At 62.3% G+C, this 20,008-nt stretch overlaps 1 protein-coding gene across 1 annotated transcript; it reads left to right on the top strand.

The window, feature by feature from the left end:
- Positions 1 to 178: 178 nt before the first annotated feature.
- FAM50A (family with sequence similarity 50 member A) lies at positions 179 to 19,552 on the top strand. The gene is made up of 13 exons (XM_068999983.1): positions 179 to 391; positions 1,239 to 1,322; positions 2,127 to 2,226; positions 6,156 to 6,280; positions 7,719 to 7,801; positions 9,516 to 9,582; positions 11,721 to 11,782; positions 13,724 to 13,800; positions 14,773 to 14,827; positions 15,372 to 15,420; positions 15,884 to 15,954; positions 17,863 to 17,974; positions 19,416 to 19,552. Exons 1-13 carry the CDS (start codon positions 280 to 282, stop codon positions 19,550 to 19,552), a joined length of 1,134 nt encoding a protein of 377 aa, XP_068856084.1. The 5' UTR covers positions 179 to 279.
- The last annotated feature ends 456 nt before the right edge of the window (positions 19,553 to 20,008 follow it).

Genomic DNA, 20,008 nt, shown 5'->3' with positions numbered 1-20,008 from the left:
AGGAGGCGGAGCCGCGCCAAGACCCAATGGGGAGTGGGGGCGTGGTTATGGTGACGTCATACCCGGATGTTCAGCAGCGGGGGGGCGTGGCCAAAAGGGTTCGGAGCCAATCAGCAGCGAGCAGGGGGGCGGGGCTAACGGGGGGGCGGAACCAATCAGCGCGCCGCAGTGACGCACTTCCGGGTTCTCTCCGGCCGCTGCCGTTCCGGGGCCCGCCGAGCCCCCAAAAACCCCAAAAAAAGCCCAAAAAACCCCAAAAACCGCCCCAAATCCGCCGCCATGGCGCAGTACAAGGGCGCGGCCAGCGAGGCCGGCCGGGCGCTGCAGCTGATGAAGAAGCGCGAGCGGCAGCGCGAGCACATGGAGCAGCTGCGGCAGCGCATCCAGGAGGGTGCGGGGGGGTTTGGGGGGGGTCCTGGGGGGATTTGGGGGGGTCCTGAGTGGGTTTGGGGGGTCCTGGGGGGGGATTTGGGGGAGTCCTGGGGGGATTTTGGGGGGGTCCCGGGGGGGGTTCGGGGGGGTCCCGGGGGGAATTTGGGGGGTCCTGGGTGGGTTTGGGGGGTCCTGGGGGGGTTTGGGGGGGGTCCTGGGGGGTTTTGGGGAGTCCTGGGGGGATTTGGGGGGGGTCCTGGGGGGTTTTGGGGGGGTCCTGGGCGTCCCTGGGCTGGGATTTTGGGGGGGGTCCTGGGGGGGATTTGGGGGGGTTTGGGGGGATCCCAGGGGGGGTTTTGGGGGGGCCCCTGGAAGTTTGGGGGGGTCCCGGGGGGGGTTTGGGGGGGTCTTGGGGGGATTTGGAGGGGTTTGGGGGCGTCCTGGGGTCCCGGCGGGATTTGGGGGGGTCCTGGGGGTCGCTGGGCCGGGGGTTTTGGGGGGTCTCAGGGGGTTTTGGGGGGGTCCAGGGGGGTTTTGGGGGAGTCCCGGGGGGTTTGGGGGGGTCTGGGGGGATTTGGGGGGTTTTGGGGGGTCCCAGGGGGGTTTGGGGGGTCCCCAGGGGGGTTTGGGGGGGGGTCCCGGGGGGATTTGGGGGGGTCCCAGCAGGATTTTGGGGGGGGGGGGGGGGGTCCCATGGCCTGGGGGGGCTTCGGGGCCCAGAGGTTTTTGGGGGAGTTGGGGGGTCCCAGGCGGGTCCTTTTGGGGGGTTCCGGGTTTTGGGGGAGCTCTGGGGGGGGGGTCTCAGGGAATTTGGGGGGGTGGTCCCGGGGTTTTGGGGTGCCCCTGACCCCCCCACCCCCCCCAGGAGAACATCATGAAGTCCAACATCGATAAGAAATTCTCGGCTCATTACGACGCCGTCGAGGCCGAGCTCAAATCCAGCACCGTGGGTGAGGGGGGACCCCCAAAACCCCCCAAAATCAGCCCAAAATCAACCCCAAAATCAGCCAAAATCCCCCCAAAATCAACCCCAAAATCAACCCAAAATCCCCCCAAAATCAACCCCAAAACCCCCCAAAATCAACCCCAAAATCACCCCCAAAATCCAACCCCAAAATCAGCCAAAATCCACCCAAAATGCCCCCAAATCACCCCAAATCACCCCGAAATCACCCCAAATCACCCCAAAATCAGCCAAAATCCACCCAAAATCCCCCCCAAATCACCCCAAATCACCCCGAAATCACCCCAAATCACCCCAAAATCAACCAAAATTACCCAAAATCACCCCAAAATCACCCCCAAATCACCCCAAAATCACCCCAAATCACCCCAAAATCACCCCAAATCACCCCAAAATCAACCAAAATCACCTGAAATCCACCCAAAATCTCCCCAAAATCTCCCCAAAATCCACCCAAATCACCCAAAATCCACCCAAAATCGCCCAAAAACGCCCCAAAATCACCCAAAATCAACCAAAATCACCCCAAATCACCCCCAAATCAACCAAAATCACCCGAAATCCCCCCAAAATCCCCCCCAAAATCCCTCAAAATCCCCTGAATCCCCCCAAACCCCCCAAAATCCCCCCCGAACCCACCCAAAACCCCCCAAAATCCCCCTAAATCCACTCCAAATCCCCCCCCAAATCCCCCCAAAACCCCCCTAAATCCCCTTGAATCCACTCCAAATCCCCCCAAAATTCCCCCAAACCCCCCCAAACCCCCCCTAACCCCCCCAAATCCCCCCAGGCCTGGTGACCCTCAATGACATGAAGGCCAAGCAGGAGGCGCTGGTGAAGGAGAGGGAGAAGCAGCTGGCGAAGAGAGAGCAGAGCCGGGAGCTGCAGCTGTGAGAGAGCGCCCCAAAATCCCCCAAAACGGCCCCAAAATCCCCCAAAACGGCCCCAAAATCCCCCAAAACGGCCCCAAAATCCCCCAAAATGGCTCCAAAATCCCCGAAACGGCCCCCAAAATCCCCCACAACGGCCCCCAAAATCCCCCAAAACGGCCCCAAAATCCCCCAAAACGGCCCCAAAATGCCCCAAAACGGCCCCAAAATCCCCAAAAACGGCCCCGAAATCCCCCACAACGGCCCCGAAATCCCCCACAACGGCCCCAAAATCCCCCAAAACAGCCCCAAAATCCCCCAAAACGGCCCCGAAATCCCCAAAAACGGCCCCGAAATCCCCCACAACGGCCCCAAAATGCCCCAAAAACGGCCCCAAATCCCCCAAAATGGCCCCAAAATCCCTAAAACGGCCCAAAATACCCAAAGTCCCCCCAAAACGGCCCCAAAATGCCCCACAACGGCCCCAAAATGCCCCACAACGGCCCCGAAATCCCCCAAAAACGGCCCCAAAATCCCCCAAAAGGGCCCCAAAATCCCCCAAAACTGCCCCAAAATCCCCCCAAAACGGCCCCAAATACTCCAATAACGGCCCCGAAATCCCCCAAAACGGCCCCAAAATCCCCCACAATGGCCCCAAAATCCCCAAAAAACGGCCCTGAAATCCCCAAAAACGGCCCCAAAATCCCCAAAACGGCCCCAAAAATCCCCAAAACGGCCCCAAAATCCCCAAAACGGCCCCCAAAATCCCCCCACAACGGCCCCGAAATGCCCCAAACGGCCCCCAAAATCCCCCCAAAATGGCTCCAAAATCCCCAAAAATGGCCCCAAAATCGCCAAAAACGGCCCCGAAATCCCCCGAAACGGCCCCAAAATCACCAGAAACGGCCCCAAAATCCCCAAAAACGGCCCCGAAATCCCCCAAAACAGCCCCAAAATCACCAGAAACGGCCCCAAAATCCCCCACAACGGCCCCGAAATGCCCCAAAACGGCCCCAAAATCCCCCAAAACGGCCCCAAAATCCCCAAAACGGCCCCCAAAATACCCCAAAACAGCCCCAAAATCACCAGAAACGGCCCCAAAATCCCCCACAACGGCCCCCAAAATCCCCCAAAACGGCCCCAAAATCCCCCAAAACGGCCCCAAAATCCCCCACAACGGCCCCAAAATCCCCCAAAACGGCCCCAAAATCCCCCACAACGGCCCCAAAATGCCCCACAACGGCCCCGAATCCCCCAAAACGGCCCCAAAATACCCCAAAACGGCCCCAAAATGCCCCAAAACGGCCCCAAAATCCGCCTGAAACGGCCCCAAAAATCCCCCAAAATGGCCCCAAAATCCCCAAAACGGCCCAAAATACCCAAAAACGGCCCCGAAATCCCCCAAAACGGCCCCGAAATCCCCCAAAACGGCCCCAAAATGCCCCACAACGGCCCCGAAATCCCCCCAAAACAGCCCCAAAATGCCCCAAAACGGCCCCAAAATCCCCACCACAACGGCCCCGAAATCCCCAAAAACGGCCCCAAAATGCCCCAAAACGGCCCCGAAATGCCCCAAAACGGCCCCAAAATCCCCCAAAATGGCCCCGAAATGCCCCAAAAACGGCCCTGAAATGCCCCAAAACAGCCCCAAAATCCCCCACAACGGCCCCAAAATCCCCCAAACGGCCCCAAAATCCCCCAAACTGGCTCCAAAATCCCCAAAAACGGCCCCAAAATCGCCAAAAACGGCCCCGAAATCCCCCAAAACGGCCCCAAAATTCCCTAAAACGGCCCCAAAATACCCCAAAACGGCCCCAAAATCGCTAAAACAGCCCCAAAATGCCCCGAAACGGCCCCGAAATCACCAGAAACGGCCCCAAAATCCCCAAAATGGCCCCAAAATCCCCAAAACGGCCCAAAATACCCAAAGTCCCCCAAAACGGCCCCAAAGTCCCCCAAAACGGCCCCGAAATCCCCGAAACGGCCCCGAAATCCCCGAAACGGCCCCGAAATGCCCCAAAAGGGCCCCAAAATCCCCCAAAAACGGCCCCAAAATCCCCCAAAATAGCCCCAAAATCCCCCAAAACGGCCCCAAAATGCCCCACAACGGCCCCGAAATCCCCCAAAACGGCCCAAAATCCCCAAAACGGCCCCGAAATCCCCAAAACAGCCCAAAATACCCAAAGTCCCCCAAAACGGCCCCAAAATGCCCCACAACGGCCCCGAAATCCCCCGAAACGGCCCCAAAATCTCCCAAAAGGGCCCCGAAATACCCCAAAAACGGCCCCGAAATACCCAAACAGCCCCAAAATACCCAAACGGCCTCAAAATCCCCAAAAACGGCCCCAAAACCCCCCAGAATACCCCAAAATACCCCAAACCCCCGAAATAACCCCAAATCATCCCCAAAACCCCAAATCCCCCCCAATGACCCCAAAATCCCCCCTGGGACCCCAAAACGGCCCCAGAAATGCCCGAACCCCCCGAAACCCCCCCAGGGCCTCCCAGTCCATCCCAGTTCATCCCAGTCTGTCCCAGTTTGGTTTTAGAGCTCCTCCCAGTCCCTCCCAGTCGCTCCCAGTCGCTCCCAGCCCCTCCCAGTCCCTCCCAGTCGCTCCCAATCCCCTCCCAGTCCCTTCCAGTCCATCCCAGTTTGGTTTTAGGGCTGTTCCCAGCCCCTCCCAGTCCCTCCCATTTCCCTCCCAGTCCCTCCCAGTCGCTCCCAGCCCCTCCCAGTCTCTCCCAGTCCATCCCAGTTTGGTTTTAGAGCCCCTCCCAGTCCCTCCCAATCCCCTCCCAGCCCCTCCCAGTCGCTCCCAGTCCCTCCCAGTCCATCCCAGTTTGGTTTTAGGGCTGTCCCAGTCCCTCCCAGTCCCTCCCAGTCCCTCCCAGCCCCTCCCAATCCCCTCCCAGTCGCTCCCAATCCCCTCCCAGTCCCTCCCGGCCCCTCCCAGTTCCCTCCCAGTCGCTCCCAGTCCCTCCCAGTCCATCCCAGTCCCTCCCAATCCCCTCCCAGTCCCTCCCAGTCCCTCCCAATCCCCTCCCAGCCCCTCCCAGCCCCTCCCAGCCCCTCCCAGTCCCTCCCAATCCCCTCCCAGTCGCTCCTAGCCCCTCCCAGTCCCTCCCAGTCCATCCCAGTTTAGTTTTAGAGCCCCTCCCAGCTCCTCCCAGCCCCTCCCAGTCCCTCCCAGTCCATCCCAGTTTAGTTTTAGAGCCCCTCCCAGTCCCTCCCAGTCCCTCCCAGCCCCTCCCAGTCTCTCCCAGTCCATCCCAGTTTGGTTTTAGGGCTGTTCCCAGTCGCTCCCAGTCCCTCCCAGTCCCTCCCAATCCCCTCCCAGTCGCTCCCAGTCCCTCCCAGTCCCTCCCAATCCCCTCCCAATCCCCTCCCAGTTCCCTCCCAGTTCCCTCCCAGTCCCTCCCAGTCCCTCCCAATCCCCTCCCAGTCGCTCCCAGTCCATCCCAGTTTGGTTTTAGAGCCCCTCCCAGCCCCTCCCAGTCCATCCCAGCTCCTCCCAGCCCCTCCCAGTCGCTCCCAGCCCCTCCCAGCCCCTCCCAGTCTCTCCCAGTCGCTCCCAGTTTGGTTTTAGAGCCCCTCCCAGCCCCTCCCAGCCCCTCCCAGTCACTCCCAGTTGCTCCCAGTTTGGTTTTAGGGCTGTTCTCAGCCCCTCCCAATCCCCTCCCAGTCCCTCCCAGTCGCTCCCAGTCCCTCCCAGTCCATCCCAGTTTGGTTTTAGGGCTGTCCCAGTCCCTCCCAGCCCCTCCCAGTCGCTCCCAATCCCCTCCCAGCCCCTCCCAGCCCCTCCCAGTCGCTCCCAATCCCCTCCCAGCCCCTCCCAGCCCCTCCCAGTCGCTCCCAATCCCCTCCCAGTCTCTCCCAGTCCATCCCAGTTTGGTTTTAGAGCCCCTCCCAGCCGCTCCCAGTGCTCCCAGTGCATCCCAGTGCCCCGCAGGAAGCTGGAGCGGCAGCGCGAGCGGCAGCGCAAGCAGGAGGCGCAGAGGAAAATCAGCTCCTTGAGCTTCAGCCTCGGCGAGGAGGAGGAGGAGGAGGAGCAGCGGGGGGGGGACGGGGAGGAAGGTGGGGCTGGGGGAGTCCTGGGGGGTCCTGGGGGGGATTTGGGGGAGATTTGGGGGGGATCAGGGGGTCCTGGGGGGGATTTGGGGGGTCCTAGGGGGGATTTCGGGGGTCCCGGGGGTGATTTGGGGGGGATCAGCAGGGGTTGGGGGGGTCCCAGAGGGGATTTGGGGGGGATTTGGGGGTCCCAGGGGGGATTTGGGGTGTCCCGGGGGGTGATTTGGGGGAGATTTGGGGGGGATCAGGGGGTCCTGGGGGGGATTTGGGGGGGATTTGGGGGGGATTTGGGGGTCCCAGACAGGATTTGGGGGGGTCCCAGATGGGATCTGGGGGGGATTTGGGGGGGATTTGGGGGGGATTTGGGGGTCCCAGAGGGGATTTGGGGGGCTCCCAGAGGGGATTTGGGGAAGATTTGGGGGTCCCAGAGGGGATTTGGGGAAGATTTGGGGGTCCCAGAGGGGATTTGGGGAAGATTTGGGGGTCCCAGAGGGGATTTGGGGTGTCCCGGGGGAGATTTGGGGGGATTTGGGGGTCCCAGAGGGGATTTGGGGGTCCCAGAGGGGATTTGGGGGGGATTTGGGGGGGATTTGGGGGTCCCAGGGGGGATTTGAGGGGTCCCAGAGGGGATTTGGGGAAGATTTGGGGGTCCCAGAGGGGATTTGGGGTGTCCCGGGGGAGATTTGGGGGGATTTGGGGGAGATTTGGGGGGTCCTGGGGGGGTTGGGGGGGTCCCAGAGGGGATTTGGGGGGGATTTGGGGGTCCCAGGGGGGATTTGGGGGGCTCTGGGGAGTATTTGGGGGTCCCAGAGAGGATTTTGGGGGTCCTAGGGGGGATTTGGGGGTTCTGGGGGTGATTTGGGGGTCCCAGAGGGGATTTGGGGGGAATTTGGGGGTTCTGGGGGGCCTGGGGGGGGATTTGGGGGGGTCCAAGGGCGGTTTGGGGGGGGTCCTAGAGGGGATTTGGGGAAGATTTGGGGGTCACATGGGGGATTTGGGGGAAATTGGGGGGTCCCAGGGGAGATTTGGGGGTCCTAGATGGGATTTGGGGGGTCCCAGAGGGGATTTGGGGGGGTCCTAGGGGGGATTTGGGGTGTCCCGGGGGTGATTTGGGGAGATTTGGGGGTGATTTGGGGGTCCCAGGGGGGATTTGGGGGGAATTTGGGGGTTCTGGGGGGCCTGGGGGGGATTTGGGGGGTCCAAGGGCGGTTTGGGGGGGTCCCAGAGGGGATTTGGGGGAGATTTGGGGGTCCTGGGGAGATTTGGGGGAGATTTGGGGGTCCCAGAAGGGATTTGGGGGAGATTTGGGGGGTCCCAGGGGGGATTTGGGGTGTCCCGGGGGGGATTTGGGGGTCCCGGGGGGGATTTGGGGGTTCCCGGGAGGTTTTTGGGGGTCCCTCGGGGGGATCCCCACCCCCCTGACCCCCCCTGCCCCCCCCCACAGCCCCCGAGGAGCCCCCCAAAAAGCGGAAATTGGGGAAGAACCCGGATGTGGACACGAGCTTCCTGCCGGACCGGGACCGCGAGGTGGGGGGGGGATGGGGGGATTTGGGGGGGCTCTGGGGGCTTTGGGGGGTCCCAGGGGGGAATTTGGGGGGTTCCAGGGGGACTTTGGGGGGGCTTGGGGGGATTTGGGGGGGGCTTTGGGGGCTTTGGGGGGTCCCAGGGGGGAATTTGGGGGGTTCCAGGGGGGCTTTGGGGGGGCTTGGGGGGATTTGGGGGGGGCTTTGGGGGCTTTGGGGGGTCCCAGGGGGGAATTTGGGGGGTTCCAGGGGGGCTTTGGGGGGTTTGGGGGGGATTTGGGGGGGCTTTGGGGGCTTTGGGGGGGTCCCAGGGGGGAATTTGGGGGGTTCCAGGGGGGGCTCTGGGGGGGCTTGGGGGGATTTGGGGGGGCTTTGGGGGTCCCAGGGGGGCTCTGGGGGGTCTTGGGGGAGATTTGGGGGGACTTTGGGGGGTCCCAGGGGGGATTTGGGGGTCCCAGGGGGGCTTTGGGGGGCTCTGGGGGGCCTTGGGGGGCTTTGGAGGGCTTTGGGGGTCCCAGGGGGGTCTTGGGGGGGATTTGGGGGATCCCAGGGGGGTCCTAGAGGGGCTTTGGGGGGGCTCTGGGGGGCTCTGGGGGGTCCCAGGGAGGCTTTGGGGGTCCCAGGGGGGGTCCCAGAGGGGGCTTTGGGGGGTCCCAAGGGGGATTTTGGGGGGCTCTGGGGGGTCCCAGGGGGGTTTGGGGGGTCCCAGGGGGGATTTGGGGGGGCTCTGGGGGGTCTTGGGGGAGATTTGGGGGGACTTTGGGGGGTCCCAGGGGGGCTTTGGGGGGGTCCCAGGGGGGCTTTGGGGGTCCCAGGGGGGATTTGGGGGGAAATTGGGGGTCCCAGGGGGGTCCCAGGGGGGCTCTGGGGGGGCTTTGGGGGGTCCCGAGGGGTTCCAAGGTCCCGGGGAGGTTTTGGGGGGATTTTTGGGGTCTTTTGGGGAGGGTTTGGGGCACTTTGGGGGGGGGTTGAGGTATTTAGGGCGATTTTGGGGCGATTTTGGGGCGATTTTGGGGTGATTTTGGGGTGATTTTGGGGTGATTTTTGGAGCATTTTGGGAGCGAGGTCGGGGGGCTTTGGGGTATTTTGGGGTGTTTGGGCGGTTTTGGGGTGGTTTTTGGGGTGTTTTGGGGCAGTTTTGGGGCAATTTTGGGCTGTTTTGGGGCGGTTTTGGGGTGGTTTTGGGCTGTTTTGGGGCAGTTTTGGGGTGGTTTGGGGGGTTTTGGAGTGGTTTTTGGGGTGTTTTTGGGGCTGATTTTGGGGGTGTTTTTGGGGCAGTTTTGGGGTGTTTTTGGGGCAGTTTTGGGGTGTTTTTGGGGTTGATTTTGGGGCGGTTTTGGGGTGTTTTTGGGGCTGATTTTTGGGGTGTTTTGGGGCGGTTTTGGGGTGTTTTTGGGGCGGTTTTGGGGTGTTTATGGGGCTGATTTTGGGGTGTTTTGGGGTGTTTTGGGGTGTGTTTTGGGGTGTTTTGGGGTTGTTTTTGGGGCAGTTTCGGGGTGTTTATGGGGCTGATTTTGGGGTGTGTTTTGGGCTGGTTTTTGGGGCGGTTTTGGGCTGTTTGTTTTGGGGTGTTTTTGGGGGTGTTTTTTGGGGTGTGTTTTGGGGTGTTTTGGGCTGGTTTTTGGGGCGGTTTTGGGCTGTTTGTTTTGGGGTGTTTTGGGGTGGTTTTGGGGGTGTTTTTTGGGGTTGTTTTTTGGGGTGCCAGCCCATCCCCCCAGGAGGAGGAGAACCGCCTGCGGGAGGAGCTCAGGCAGGAGTGGGAGGCGAAGCAGGAGAAGATCAAAAGTGAGGGGGGGGCTTGGGGGGGATTTTGGGGGGATTTTGGGGGGTCTGGGGAGGTTTTGGGGGGGCTTGGGGGAGTCCTGGGGGGGGCAGGGGGTTTTGGGGGCACCTTTGGGGTCTTAGGGGGGACAGTTTTGGGGGGGGTCTTGGGGGTACCCAGGGGGGCCCTGGCTCATTTTGGGTTCCCTGGGCTCATTTTTGGGGTCCCCGGGGTCATTTTTGGGATCCCCGGGGCCATTTTTGGGGTTCCTGGGATCATTTCCAGGTCACTGAAGTCGTTTTGGGGTCCCTGGGCTCGTTTTTGGGGTTCCTGGGATCATTTTTGGGACCCCTGGGGTCATTTTTGGGATCCCCGGGGTCATTTTTGGGGATCCCTTGGGTCTTTTTGGGATCCCCGGGGTCATTCTTGGGGTCCCTGGGCTCATTCTTGGGGTCCCCAGGGTCATTTTCGGGATCCCTTGGGTCATTTTTGGGACCCCTGGGGTCATTTTTGGGGTCCCTGGGGTCATTTTTGGAGATCCCTTGGCTCATTTTGGGGTTCCTGGGATCATTTTTGGGGTCCCTGGGCTCATTTTTGGGACCCCTGGGGTCATTTTTGGGTCCCTGGGCTCATTTTGGGGTCCCTGGGATCATTTTTGGGGTCCCTGGGGTCATTTTGAGGTCCCTGAGGTCATTTTGGGGTCCCTTGGGTCATTTTTGGGCTCCCTGGGCTCGTTTTTGGGGTCCCTGGGGTCATTTTTGGGGTCCCTGGGTTGGTTTTTGGGCTCCCTGGGGTCATTTTTGGGATCCCTTGGGTCTTTTTGGGATCCCTGGGGTCATTTTTGGGGTCCCTGAGGTTGTTTTGGGGTCCCTTGGCTCATTTTGGGGTCCCTGGGCTCATTTTTGGGCTCCCTGGGCTCATTTTTGGGGTCCCTGGGGTGGTTTTTGGGGTCTCTGGGGTCATTTTTGGGGTCCCTGGGCTCATTTTTGGGGTCCCTGGGCTCATTTTGGGGCTCCCTGGGGTCATTTTGGGCTCCCTGGGGTCATTTTTGGGGTCCCTGGGGTGGTTTTTTGGGCTCCCTGGGGTCATTTTTGGGGTTCCTGGGGTCATTCTTGGGGTCCCTGGGGTCATTTTGAGGTCCCTGAGGTCATTTTTGGGGTCCCTGGGGTGGTTTTTGGGGTCCCTTGGGTCATTTTTGGGGTCCCTGGGGTGGTTTTTGGGGTCCCTGGGGTGGTTTTTGGGGTCCCTGTGCTCATTTTTGGGATCCCTGGGTTCATTTTGGGATCCCTGGGGTCATTTTTGGGATCCCCGGGGTCATTTTTGGGGTTCCTGGGATCATTTCCAGGTCACTGAAGTAGTTTTGGGGTCCCTGGGTTGGTTTTTGGGCTCCCTGGGGTCATTTTTGGGATCCCTTGGGTCTTTTTGGGATCCCTGGGGTCATTTTTGGGGTCCCTGAGGTCGTTTTGGGATCCCTTGGCTCATTTTGGGGTCCCTGGGCTCATTTTTGGGCTCCCTGGGCTCATTTTTGGGGTCCCTGGGGTGGTTTTTGGGGTCCCTGGGGTGGTTTTTGGGCTCCCTGGGCTCATTTTTGGGGTCCCTGGGCTCATTTTTGGGGTCCCTGGGGTGGTTTTTGGGGTCTCTGGGGTCATTTTTGGGGTCCCTGGGGTGGTTTTTGGGCTCCCTGGGGTGGTTTTTGGGGTCCTTGGGTTGGTTTTTGGGGTCCCTGGGTTCATTTTTGGGCTCCCCGGGGTGGTTTTTGGGGTCCCCGGGGTGGTTTTTGGGGTCCCTGCGGTCATTTTTGGGCTCCCTGGGGTGGTTTTTGGGGTCCCTGGGGTCATTTTTAGGCTCCCCGGGGTGGTTTTTGGGGTCCCCGGGGTGGTTTTTGGGGTCCCTGGGCTCATTTTTGGGCTCCCTGGGGTGGTTTTTGGGCTCCCTGGGTTGGTTTTTGGGGTCCCCGGGGTGGTTTTTGGGGTCCCCGGGGTGGTTTTTGGGTCCCTGGGGTGGTTTTTGGGCTCCCTGGGGTCATTTTTGGGCTCCCTGGGGTGGTTTTTGGGTCCCTGGGGTGGTTTTTGGGGTCCCTGGGGTGGTTTTTGGGCTCCCTGGGGTGGTTTTTGGGGTCCCCGGGGTCATTTTTGGGGTGCTGACCCCGCTGTCCCCCCAGACGAGGAGATCGAGATCACCTTCAGTTACTGGGACGGCTCCGGGCACCGGCGCACGGTCAAGGTGGGGGAGGGGGCTCCTGGGGACGCTTTTGGGGGTCCTGGAGGGGATTTGGGGGTCCCAGAGGGGATTTGGGGGGACTCCAGATGGGATTTGGGGATCCCAGAGGGAATTTGGAGGAGATTTGGGGGGGAGTTGGGGTGGATTTGGGGGTCCCAGGGGGGATTTGGGGGGTCCCAGGGGGGATTTGGGGGGGAATTTGGGGGTCCCAAGGGGGTCAAAGGGGAGATTTGGGGGTCCCAGAGGGGATTTGGGGGTCCCAGGGGGGATCTGGGGAGGATTTGGGGGTCCCAGAGGGGATTTGGGGGTCCCAGAGGGGATTTGGGGGGGATTTGGGGGTCCCAGGGGGGATTGGGGAGGTCCCAGAGGGGATTTGGGGAAATGGGGGGGGGATTTGGGGGTCCCTGGGGGATTTGGGGGGGATTTGGGGGGTCCCAGGGAGGATTTGGGGGGGAATTTGGGGGTCCCAAGGGGGTCAAAGGGGAGATTTGGGGGGAATTTGGGGGGGGGTTGGGGTGGATTTGGGGGAATTTGGGGGGGATTTGGGGGTCCCAAGGGGGTCAAAGGGGAGATTTGGGGGTCCCCGAGGGGATTTGGGGGTCCCGGGGGGATCTGGGGAGGATTTGGGGGGTCTCAGGGGGGATTTGGGGGGAATTTGGGGGGGTTTGGGGTGGATTTGGGGGAATTTGGGGGAGATTTGGGGGTCCCAGAGGGGATTTGGGGAGGTTCCAGGGGGGTTTGGGGGGGTTCGGGGGGGTTCTTGGGGGGATTAGGGGGATATTTGGGGGGAATTTGGGGGTCCCAGGGGGAATTGGGGGGTCCCAGGGGGGATTTGGGGGTCCCTGGGGGGTTTGGGGGAGATTTGGGGGAGTCCCAGAGGAGATTTGGGGGGAATTTGGGGGTCCTGCGGGGGATTTGGGGGGGGATTTGGGGAATCCCAGGGAAGATTTGGGGGTCCCAGGGGGGATTGGGTGGATCCCAGGGGGGATTTGGGGAAATTTGGGGGGGATTTGGGGGTCCCAGGGAGGATTTGGGGGGTCCCGGGGGGGTTTTGGGGGGATCCCAGGGGGATTCTGAGGGTTCTGATTTGGGGGGGGGGGCCGGAGGGGGTCCCAGGAAGGTTTTTGGGGTTGCAGGGGCGGTGTTTGGGGGTTCCAGGGGGATTTTGGGGTCCCAGGGGGAATTTGAGGGGTCCCCGAGGGGATTTGGGGATCCCTGAGGGGATTTTGGGGTCCCAGAAGGCATTTTGGGGTCCCAGAAGGGATTTGAGGGGTCCCCGAAGGGATTTGGGGTCCCAGAAGGGATTTTGGGGTCCCAGAAGGGATTTGATGGGTCCCCGAGGGGATTTTGGGGTCCCAGAAGGGATTTTGGGGTCCCCGAGGGGATTTGAGGGATCCTCGAGGGGATTTTGGGGTCCCCGAGGGGATTTGGGGTCCCTGAGGGGATTTTGGGGTCCCAGAAGGGATTTGAGGGGTCCCTGAGGGGATTTGGGGTCCCCGAAGGGATTTGGGGTCCCCGAGGGGATTTTGGGGTCCCAGAAGGGATTTTGGGGTCCCCGACGGGATTTTGGGGATCTCCGAGGGGATTTGGGGTCCCTGAGGGGATTTTGGGGTCCCAGAAGGGATTTGAGGGGTCCCAGAGGAGATTTTGGGGTCCCAGAAGGGATTTGAGGGGTCCCTGAGGGGATTTGGGGTCCCCGAGGGGATTTTGGGGTCCCCGAGGGGATTTGGGGTCCCAGAAGGGATTTTGGGGTCCCTGAGGGGATTTGAGGGGTCCCCGAGGAGATTTTGGGGTCCCTGAGGGGATTTGGGGTCCCTGAGGGGATTTTGGGGTCCCAGAGGGGATTTGAGGGGTCCTCGAGGGGATTTTGGGGTCCCCGAGGGGATTTTGGGGTCCCCGAGGGGATTTGGGGTCCCCCCGAGCCCTTCCTGCCCCTCCCCCCAGATGAAGAAGGGGAACACGATGCAGCAATTCCTGCAGAAAGCTCTGGAAATCCTCCGGAAGGACTTCAGCGAGCTCCGGTGAGGGGGGGGTCCGGGGGGGTCCTGGGGGGGTCCTGGGGGGTCCCAGAGGGGTTTGGGGGGTCCCAAAGGGGTCCTGGGGGGTCCCAGAGGGGTTTGGGGGGTCCCAAAGGGGTCCTGGGGGGGTCCTGGGGGGTCCCAGAGGGGTTTGGGGGGTCCTGGGCAGATCCCGGGGGGTCCTGGGCGGGGCCCAGGGAGTCCCTGAGGGGTCCCAGAAGGGTTTTGGGGGTCCCGGGGGGGTCCCAGAGGGGTCCAGGGGGGTCCCAGAGGGGTTTGGGTGGTCCTGGAGGGGGCCCAGGGGGTCGTGGGGGGTCCCAGAGGGGGCCTGGGGGGGTCCTGGGGGGGTCCAAGAGGGGTTTGGGGGGGTCCCAGAGGGGTTCTGGGGGAGTCCTGGGGGTCCTGGGGGGGGCCCAGAGGGGTTTGGGGGGTCCTGGGGGGGTCCCGGGGGGTCCTAGGGGGGGGCCCAGGGGGGTTTGGGGGGGTCCTGGGGGGTCCCAAAGGGGTCCTGGGGGGTCCCAAAGGGGTCCTGGGGGGATCCAGAGGGGTCTGGGGGGTCTCCTGGGGGGTCCCAGAGGGGTTTGGGGGATCGTGGGGGGCCCGGGGGGTCCCTGGGGGGTCCTGGAGGGGTCCGAGGGGGTCCTGGGGGGATCCGGGGGGGTCCTGGGGGATCCCAGGGGGTTTTGGGGGCTCCCAGAGACGTTTTGGGGGCTCCTGAGTGGATCTGGGGGGTCCTGGGGAGTTTGGGGGATTTTGGGGGCTCCCTGGGGGTGGTTTGGGGGTCCCTGGGGGAGTTTTTGGGGTCTCAGGGGTGTTTTTGGGGGTCCCTGTGGTGTTTTTGGGGTCCCGGGGGGGTTTTTGGGGTCCTGGGGGGGTTTTGGGGGTCCCGGGGGGGTTTTTGGGGGGTCCCTGGGGTGTTTTTGGGGGTCTCTGGGGGTTTTTGGGGGGTCCCTGAGCCCGTTTCCCCTCCCCCAGCTCGGCGGGGGTGGAGCAGCTGATGTACATCAAGGAGGATCTGATCATCCCCCACGTGAGCCCCTCCCCCACCCATCGCTGCCCCTCCCCCACCCATCGCTGCCCCTCCCCCACCCATCGCTGCCCCTCCCCCACCCATCATTGCCCCTCCCCCACCCATCGCTGCCCCTCCCCCACCCATCGCTGCCCCTCCCCCACCCATCACAGCCCCTCCCCCACCCAGCCCCTCCCCCACCCGGCCATTCTGCCCCTCCGCCACCCCACCCATCACAGCCCCGCCCCCACCCGTCACTGCCCCTCCCCCACCCCGGCCCCTCCCCCACCCATCAGAGCCCCTCCCCCACCAAACCCGGCCCCTCTGCCCCTCCCCCGCCGCATCACTGCCCCTCCCCCACCCCATCAGAGCCCCTCCCCCCACCCTTCTGCCCCTCCCCCAGCCCAGCCCAGCCCCCATCACTGCCCCTCCCCCACCCGGCCCTGCCCCCACCCATCAGAGCCCCTCCCCCACCGAACCCAGCCCCTCTGCCCCTCCCCCACTCCATCACTGCCCCTCCCCCACTGAGCCCCTCCCCCACTGAGCCCCTGCCCCTCCCCCACAGCACCACAGCTTCTACGACTTCATCGTCACCAAGGCCCGCGGGAAGAGCGGTGAGTGACGTCATCGGGGGCTGTGACGTCATCGAGGGGCTGTGACGTCATTGGGGCTATGATGTTATGGAGGTTATGACGTCATCGGGGTTGTGATGTCATCAGGGTTGTGATATCATCGGTGCTGTGACATCATCGAGGGGGCTGTGACGTCATCAGGGGCTCTGACGTCATTGAGGCTCTGACGTCATTGGGGCTGTGACATCATTGCATCGAGGGGGGGCTGTGACGTCATCAGGGGCTCTGTGACGTCATTCGGGCTCTGTGACGTCATTCGGGCTGCGATGTCATCGGGGCTGTGATGTCATAGGGGCTGTGACATCATCGAGGAGGCTATGACATCATTGGGGCTGTGACATCATTGGGCTGTGACGTCATTGGGGCTGTGACATCACCAGGGCTGTGACGTCATCGGGGCTGTGATGTCATCGATGATGTGTCCACCCCACCCCCCCCCCCCCAGGTCCCCTCTTCAACTTCGACGTCCACGACGACGTTCGGCTGCTGAGCGACGCCACCGTGGAGAAGGACGAGGTACGGACCAGTATGGACCAGTAGGGACCAGTATCGACCAGTATGGACCAGTAGGGACCAGTAGGGACCAGTAGGGACCAGTATGGACCAGTATGGACCAGTATAGACCAGTATGGACCAGTATAGACCAGTATGGGCCAGTATGGACCAGTATGGACCAGTACGAACCAGTATAGACCGGTATGGTCCAGTATGGACCAGTACGAACCAGTATAGACCGGTATGGTCCAGTACGGACCAGTATAGCCCAGTATGGACCAGTATGGACCAGTATGGACCAGTACGGACCAGTAGGGACCAGTATGGACCAGTATAGACCAGTATGGACCAGTACGGACCAGTATAGCCCAGTATGGACCAGTAGGGACCAGTAGGGACCAGTATAGACCAGTATGGACCAGTAGGGACCAGTATGGACCAGTATGGACCAGTATGGACCAGTATGGACCAGTACGGACCAGTAGGGACCAGTATGGACCAGTATAGACCAGTATGGACTAGTACGGACCAGTATAGCCCAGTATGGACCAGTATGGACTAGTACTGACCAGTATGGACCAGTAGGGACCAGTATGGACCAGTATGGACCAGTACGGACCAGTACGGACCAGTATAGACCAGTATAGCCCAGTACGGACCGGTATGGACCGGTAGAGCCCAGTATGGACCAGTATAGCCCAGTATGGACCAGTATGGACCAGTATGGACTGGTACAGCCCAGTATGGACGGGTTTAACCCAGTACAAACCAGTACAGACCAGTACAACCCAGTCCGGCTGCTGGGGCCCAGCAGAGCCCCTCTGGTGCCCCCCCCGCGGCAGCCCCGGTGCCCTCCCAGTGCTCCCAGTTCCCCCCGGGGCCCTCCCAGTGCTCCCAGTTCCCCCCTGGGGCCCTCCCAGTGCTCCCAGTTCCCCCGGCACCCTCCCAGTGCTCCCAGTTCCCCCCAGGGCCCTCCCAGTGCTCCCAGTTCCCCCCTGGGGCCGTCCCAGTGCTCCCAGTTCCCCCTCCCAGTGCTCCCAGTTCCCCCGGGGCCCTCCCAGTGCTCCCAGTTCCCCCCTGGGGCCGTCCCAGTCACCCCCCCTTAGTGACGTCACCCTGTGACGTCACTGCTCAGTGCCCGCCCACCGGTGACGTCACCCCCCCTGGTGACGTCACCCCTTCATCGATGACATCACCCCCTTAGCGATGACGTCACTGCCCCACCCAGCCACACCGCCCGTCTCGTTGATGACGTCACTCCCCGATGACGTCATTCCCGTCAATGACGTCATCCCTGGGCGCTGACGTCACTGCCCGGGCGCTCACGGCGTTCTCTCTCTATGACATCACCCCCTGCCGATGACATCACCCAATCGACGACGTTGCTCTCGGTTGATGACGTCACTGCCCCGTTGATGACGTCACCGCCCCGCCGATGACATTGCTGCCCTGTTTATGACGTCACCGCCCCGTTTATGACGTCGCTGCCCAATTGATGACGTCACCGCCCTATCGATGACGTCACTGCCCCACTTATGATGCCGCCGCTCATTTGATGACGTCACCGCCCCGTTGGCGACGTCGCCGCCCCGTTTATGACGTCACTGCTCCTTTGATGGCGTCACCGTCCTGCTGATGATGTCGCTACCCCGTTGATGACGTCACCGCCCCACTGATGACGTCACTGCCCGTTAATGATGCCGCTGTCCCATTGATGGCGTCGCTGCCCCACCGATGACATCACCGCCCCTTGATGACATCACTGCGCCATTGATGACGTCCCCGCCCCTTTGATGACACCATCGCCCATTTGATGACGTCACCGCCCCGTTGATGACGTCACCGCCCCGTTGATGACATCCCCGCCCCGTTGATGACATCCCCGCCCCGTTGATGACGTCACCGCCCCGCTGATGACGTCACGGGCAGTCGCACGCGGGGAAGGTGGTGCTGCGCTCGTGGTACGAGAAGAACAAGCACATCTTCCCCGCCAGCCGCTGGGAGCCCTTCGACCCCCGAGAAGCGCTGGGACAAGTACACGGTGAGGGCCCCCGAATGGTCCCGAAATCATCCCGAAATATCCCCAAAAATCATCCCAAAATATCCCCTAAATCATTCCAAAATCATCCCAAAATATCCCCAAAATATCCTCAAAATCATCCCAAAATATCCCCAAAATCATCCCGAAATATCCTGAAATAGCCCCAAAATATCCCCGAAATAGCCCCAGAATCATCCCAAAATCTCCCCAAAATCATCCTGAAACCCCCCCAAAGTCCCCCTGAGACCCCGAGAAGCGCTGGGACAAGTACACGGTGAGGGCCCCCAAATCATCCCAAAATCGTCCCGAAATATCCCCAAAATCATCCTGAAATCACCCTGAAATAGCCCTGAAATCATCCTGAAATGATCCCAAAATATCCTCAAAATCATCCCAAAATATCCTCAAAATATCCCCGAATATCCCCAAAATCACCCCAAAATCTCCCCGAAATCATCCTGAAAACCCCCAAAGTCCCCCTGAGACCCCGAGAACCACTGGGCCAAGTACACGGTGAGAGCCCCAAATCGTCCCGAAATCATCCCGAAATATCCCCAAAATCGTTCTGAAATCACCCTAAAATAGCCCCAAAATCATCCTGCAATGATCCCAAAATCTCCCCAAAATCATCCCAAAATCTCCCCAAAATCATCCCAACATAACCCCCAAACCACCCCAAAATATCCCGGAACTATCCCCAAATCACTCTGAAATCATCCTGAAACCACCCCAAAATCCCCCAAAACCACCTCAACCCCCCTAAAACCGACCCAAAATCCCCCCAAAACCACCCCCAAATCCCCCCAAAATCCCCCCAAAATGCCCCAAAATCCCCCAAAAATGCCCCAAAACATCCGAGCGTCGCCCCCAAATCCCCCAAATTCCTCCGAACATCCCCAAAATTGTCCCGAAATCCCCGAAAACTGGGACAGATCCTGGGGGTGGGGGAGGGGCAGAGGGGTGGGGGAGGGGCGGTGGGATGGGTGGGTGGGGGAGGGGCGGTGAGGTGGGGTTGGGGCTGGGGTGGGGGAGGGGCAGTGGCGTGGGGGAGGGGCAGTGGGGGAGGTGGGGGAGGGGCAGAGGGGTGGGGGAGGGGCGGCGGGATGGGGAGGGGCGGTGGGGTGGGGGAGGGGCTGGGGAGGGGCAGAGGGGTGGGGGAGGGGCAGCGAGGTGAGGGAGGGGCAGAGGGGTGGGGGAGGGGCACTGGGGTGGGTGGGGGGAGGGGCGCTGGGTGGGGGATGGGCAGAGGGGTGGGGGAGGGGCGCTGGGTGGGTGGGGGAGGGGCAGTGGGGTGGGTGGGGGAGGGGCGCTGGGGTGGGGGAGGGGCGGAGGGGTGGGGGAGGGGTCAGTGGGATGGGTGGGGGAGGGGCGGTGGGTGGGTGGGGGAGGGGCTCCCTTCTCACCCCCTTTTCCCCTCCCCCCCCCCCCCCCCCCCCCCCAGATCCGCTGACGCCGAAGGACCCCGGAAACCCCCCCGGGTGGGGGCGGGGCTGTGCCCGCCCCTCCCCCCCCTTGGCTGCCCCTCCCCCCCCCTTTGGCTGCCCCTCCCCCCACCCCGGAACCCTCCCCCCAAAATAAAAACCGAGGCGAGTTCGGAACCGCGTGGGGGAGGGGCTTTGTTGGGGGTGGGGGAGGGGCTTTGGGTGGGGGAGGGGCTTTGTTGGGGAGGGGGAGGGGCTTTGGGTGGGGAGGGGCTCTGGAGTGGGGGAGGGGCTTTGAGTGGGGGAGGGGCTTTGGGGAGGGGCGGGGCCTCAGTGAGTTGGGGTGGGGCCTCACGGGGGGGCGGGGCTTCATTTGAGGTGGGGGCGGGGCCTCAGTGGGGTGGGGGCGGGGCCTCGGGGGCGGGGGTCTCTCTGGGGGCGGAGCTTTATTCGAGGTGGGGGCGGGGTCTCACGGGGTGGGGGCGGGGTCTCAGAGGGGCGGGGGCTTTATTCGAGGCGAGGCCTCACAAGGGTGGGGGTGGGGCCCGGGGGGCGGGGCTTCATTTGAGGTGGGGGGCGGGGGCTTTATTGGGGGCGGGGGTCTCTCTGGGGG

Source organism: Aphelocoma coerulescens, unplaced genomic scaffold, assembly GCF_041296385.1.
Source record: "Aphelocoma coerulescens isolate FSJ_1873_10779 unplaced genomic scaffold, UR_Acoe_1.0 HiC_scaffold_656, whole genome shotgun sequence".
In the NCBI taxonomy this organism is placed as follows: Eukaryota; Metazoa; Chordata; class Aves; order Passeriformes; family Corvidae; genus Aphelocoma; species Aphelocoma coerulescens.
The sequence above is the reverse complement of the archived record's forward strand: the minus strand, read 5'-3'. Positions and strand labels throughout refer to the sequence as shown.